At 52.8% G+C, this 4,167-nt stretch overlaps 1 protein-coding gene across 4 annotated transcripts in view; it reads right to left on the reverse strand.

Moving 5' to 3' along the window:
* The window catches only part of SLC29A1 (solute carrier family 29 member 1 (Augustine blood group)), a 34,058-nt gene that overhangs the window by 3,280 nt on the left and 26,611 nt on the right, over positions 1-4,167 (reverse strand). For all 4 annotated transcript variants that reach the window (XM_031060293.1, XM_031060290.1, XM_005416218.2 and 1 more), the window contains exons 3-11: positions 3,826-3,907; positions 3,433-3,605; positions 3,076-3,215; positions 2,734-2,868; positions 2,484-2,581; positions 2,082-2,172; positions 1,876-1,964; positions 1,625-1,733; positions 248-333 (exon numbers count right to left, since the gene is read on the reverse strand). In XM_031060293.1, coding sequence (XP_030916153.1) covers positions 248-333; positions 1,625-1,733; positions 1,876-1,964; positions 2,082-2,172; positions 2,484-2,581; positions 2,734-2,868; positions 3,076-3,215; positions 3,433-3,605; positions 3,826-3,907 — 1,003 coding nt within the window. The remainder of the gene's footprint in view (positions 1-247; positions 334-1,624; positions 1,734-1,875; positions 1,965-2,081; positions 2,173-2,483; positions 2,582-2,733; positions 2,869-3,075; positions 3,216-3,432; positions 3,606-3,825; positions 3,908-4,167) is intronic.

Genomic DNA, 4,167 nt, shown 5'->3' on the forward strand with positions numbered 1-4,167 from the left:
TTGTTTACAGAGAGGCTGAAATGGAGGAGGCAGCTTCATCCAAGCCATGTTGAAAGAGAGGTGGGAGGACAGAACAACACTGTGGTTCTCGGCCCTGACCCATAAATCTGCACTTCGAGCTTAAAGCAGGAGTTATCTCTGCACCTCCTTCCTGCTCCAAGGTATGGATGGCAGCCCCAGTGAGAGCTGTGGCTGAAGGACCTAGGGATAGACACTGCCTGGCATTTGCTCCCTGCCCCATACTTACCCATGTGAAGAGGGCAGTGAGACTCCGTCCTGTCCAGTCAAAGACATTAAAGAGCAGGAAGCAGGAGACAGGAATGAAGTAGAGACCTGAAGAAGGGGATGGTCAGTGAGAATTCAAGTGTGCCCCAGTCCCTCATACCCACTGCACAGAGACTGATTGTCTTTCAGGACTAGGTCCTACCAGTTTCCCACTAAGGCCTGGAATGGTCTCCCAGCCAGGCTGGTGTCCACATCCAAACCATCATGCACAGTGGTTCCCTCTTCCCTTCCAGCATTCTGTATTGGGTTTGTGTGGCAAGGTTTTGGTAACAGGGTGGGCTACAGGGGCAGCTTCTGAGAGAAGCTGCTAGAAGCACCCCTAGGTCTGACAGAGCCAATGTCAGATGGCTCCAAGACAGACCCACCACTGGCAAAGGCCATCAGCGATAGTGGTAGGGCCTATGGGATGACATATTGAAAAGGGAAAAAAAAATCTCAACATGTGCAATTGCACCCAGAGAGAGAAGTGAGAATATGTGACAAAAACAGCTCTGCACACATCAAGACCAGTGGAAAAGGAAGGGGGGAAGGCGCTCCAGATGTCAGAGCAAAAATTCCCCTACAGCCTGTGGTGAAGACCATGGTGAGGCAGACTGCCCTCCTGCAGCCCAAGGAGGTCCACAGTGAGTCAATATCCATCTGCTGCCGGTGAACACCACTCTACTCTGAAGCAGGTTTGTCAGCAGGACTTCTGACCCTGCAGGGGACCCACGCTGGAACAGTCTGTTCCCAAAGGACTGTGTCCCATGGAAGGGACCCAGGCTGAAGCAGTTCATGAAAAACTGCAGCCCATGGGAAGCACCCACATTAGACTTCAAGGAGGACTGCCTCCTATGAGAGGGTCCCCATGCTGGAGGAGGGGAAGAGTGGGAGGTGTTCTCCCCCTGAGAAGGAAGCAGTGGCAGAGGAAATGTGTGAAGAACTGACTGCAACCCTAATTCTCTGTCCTCCTGCACTACTGCAGAGGGAGGAGATAAAGAAATCATAAATAAACTTAAGCCTGGGAAGAAGGGAAGGGTGAGTGGAAGGTGTTTCAAGATTTAGTTTTTATTTCTCATTATAGTACTGTGATTTGACTGGTAAATAAGTTAAATTAATTTTCCCCAAGACTGTTTTGCCCGTGACAGTAATTGATGAGTGATCTGTCAGTGTCCTTATCTCAACCCAAAAGCCTTTTGTCATATTTTATCTCCCCTGTCCAGCTGGAGTGGCTTTGGTGTGCACCTGGCATCCAGACAGGGTTACCCCACCACACATACCTTCAAGCCCCACCTTCTTTTCTCCCATGTACCTTGTTCTCAGTTTTTCCCTACCTCACCCCCATCCCTGGCACACTTACCCCATTTGTTTCCCTGTCCGAGGACAGTGGACACGTTAGCTGTGATGGCAGGAAAGACGCCGATGGTGACAGTGAAGACGAAGCAGACAGACAGAGCCAAGACCCAGAGCTAGGCAGATGAAAGAAAAATGCTGGTACCAAACACAGGGCAAGAGACCAGTGCAGGGCTGGTCTCCTCTCCCCATGCTCTCCTACACCTGTGCCCATCCCAAAAGGAAGGGCAGGACAAAGCTCGCTGGAAACTCACAGACCTTCTTAAAAATAGCAATGACAGAGGGCTGCTCATCAGGGTTGTGGATAGGGATGATCTTTGAGTTATTCTGCTCCATCCCATTCTCGTCTGCAGGGAGAGACACAAGTAGGGCATAGCAGGCCCCAGAAAGCCGAGATCTAATTCAGTCCTTCTATCTCATTCTTTCTTTAGGTTCTTTTTCTTTTCCTTCTCTCAGCCCCTCACCTTTCTTAATCAGGTCTCTCTTGGTCTCCAGCTCTGCATTGTACACACGGTACTCTGTCTTGTCCTTCATGGAGTAGTATCGGAAGAAGTCCTGCAGAGAGACAGCAGGGAGGACTCATTCATGCGTGCAGAAAGAAGGCTGTGTGACAACAGCAGATATGGGCAATATGGGCAGAGTATTCCTTCCAATTATGTCTGATATTGATGCTTTCCTGCTTACCCAGGGACTCAGATACCCCAAGGATACTGGTGGGAAGTACTACTGTGGTGGGAAGTATCCCAGAGTGCTCAGAGAGAACAGGAGAACCTGCCCTGACACAAGAAGTGGGCCACGGTTCTTGTGCTGGGATGTGCAAAGGTCCAATGTCCCCAAGCCCTTCCCTACCAGGACAGCAGTCTCACCATATGAGGCAGAATTATGTAGGAGACGATTGCCAGCGCGATTGTCACACAGGCCGTGGTGAAGTAACCGATGAAGCTCTCGGGTTGCTGGGCACCAACTGAGAGCACAGGAAGGGAGAGGAAAGGAAGATGATGACAGCTGAGAGGAGAAAAGCCCTGCTGCCATCTTCCACACAGCATGACCTCAGCAGATGCTGTGACAGCAGTGGTCTGGGAAGGCCTTGTCACCTGCAAGGCAGGGATTACTCACTGGCAATACTGAAGATCATTGCCAAAGCAGCGAAGGTGCCTGCCAAGCCCTGCCCACTCATGATGGGGGCCGTGTAGCTGACAGGCAGGAGCCCTGCCAGCCCAAACAGGCTGCTCTGGAGAATGGCGCCGAAGGCTGTCAAGGGGAAAGATGAGCAGAAATGAGAAACCCAAGGCAAGGATGGACTGCACTTCTGCAGGGAGCCAAGGCCCCTGCCCTGTGAAGCAAGGCAAGTCTCCCCCCACCTTGGCTCTCCCACAGTGAGGTTCATGCTTTTCTCCCAGAGGGATCAGCCCTAGCCATGGGGCTGTGTCCCTCTCCTTCCCCCAGTGCTTCACTCACAGTTGATGAAAACAATGCTGATCATGGTAAAGACGAAGAAGGGAAGAGGGTCCATGGGCACTTTCACCATGATCGCGGTGACTAGAAACACCAGCCCAATGGCCACCAGGCTGCCTGAGATGCGGATCTGCTGGGGAATCCTACAAAAGAAGGTCTCAGTGAGGAAAACCCAACCCCCTAAAAACCTGGGGCTTGACCAAGCTCTAACTGTGGGAATCCGAGCCAAACCCTGAGACACAATATCGGTGTTTTGCCTTTGACTTGACCAAACGCTGTAGCTTGGCTGGGACAGGCCAACAGGCCAGGGCAGGGTGGCCCTATGGGGGCTGGCAGGGGCAAGGACAGAGCAAGGCTCACCGCTGGTGGATGAAGGAGTTGAGGCAGGTGAAGAGAAGGAGGGGCACCATGGCGCAGAGAGTCATGAAGTTGTCAAACACAGACTGCAGGTAGGAGGGTGTGAAGGTGACCTCACCAGTCTGGTTCCTGACATGGCTCACCTCCTCCGGGTCCCCAAGGCGACTGATGAAATACTGCAAAGGAAGGAGCCTGGTGGGGCTGAGATTCTGTGAGGCCTTCTAAGGCCACCCTTATTCTCTGTTCAGACCCATCCCCATCCCTCCTGCTGCCTCAGTGCCACTCATCACACCCAGGTCACTCATGCTGTGCCACGCTGCCACATCTACACCATGGTCCCTAGACATGACAGGGGAGAATTACTGTCACGGACAACAGCAGGAGAGAAGCCCTCACCTCCCTGGCGGTCATGAAGAAATTCCATGGCAACAGCGTTCCCAGGCCGAGGATGAAGAAGATCAGCCAGACAGCCTTGTACCTGTGAAGGGAACAGAGTGGGGTTTGGAGCAGAAGCTGGGTATTGCTTCTGACTGTCCCTGACCCTGCAGTGGGAGGCACCAGACAATATTTAGTGCCCTGCCCCACAGCCCTTGCTCGCCTGGGCTAACAGAGATGCAGCACTTGTGGCACTGCAGAGGGGCTGTGGGAGGCCCTCCCCAGGAGGCTACGAAGGCAGGGAGAGGCTGGCTGCTCCTCAAAATGTGACCCCCAGATACACAGCATCCATAACAAGGTCTG

Source organism: Geospiza fortis, unplaced genomic scaffold, assembly GCF_000277835.1.
Source record: "Geospiza fortis unplaced genomic scaffold, GeoFor_1.0 scaffold41, whole genome shotgun sequence".
NCBI classification, from domain to species: domain Eukaryota; kingdom Metazoa; phylum Chordata; class Aves; order Passeriformes; family Thraupidae; genus Geospiza; species Geospiza fortis.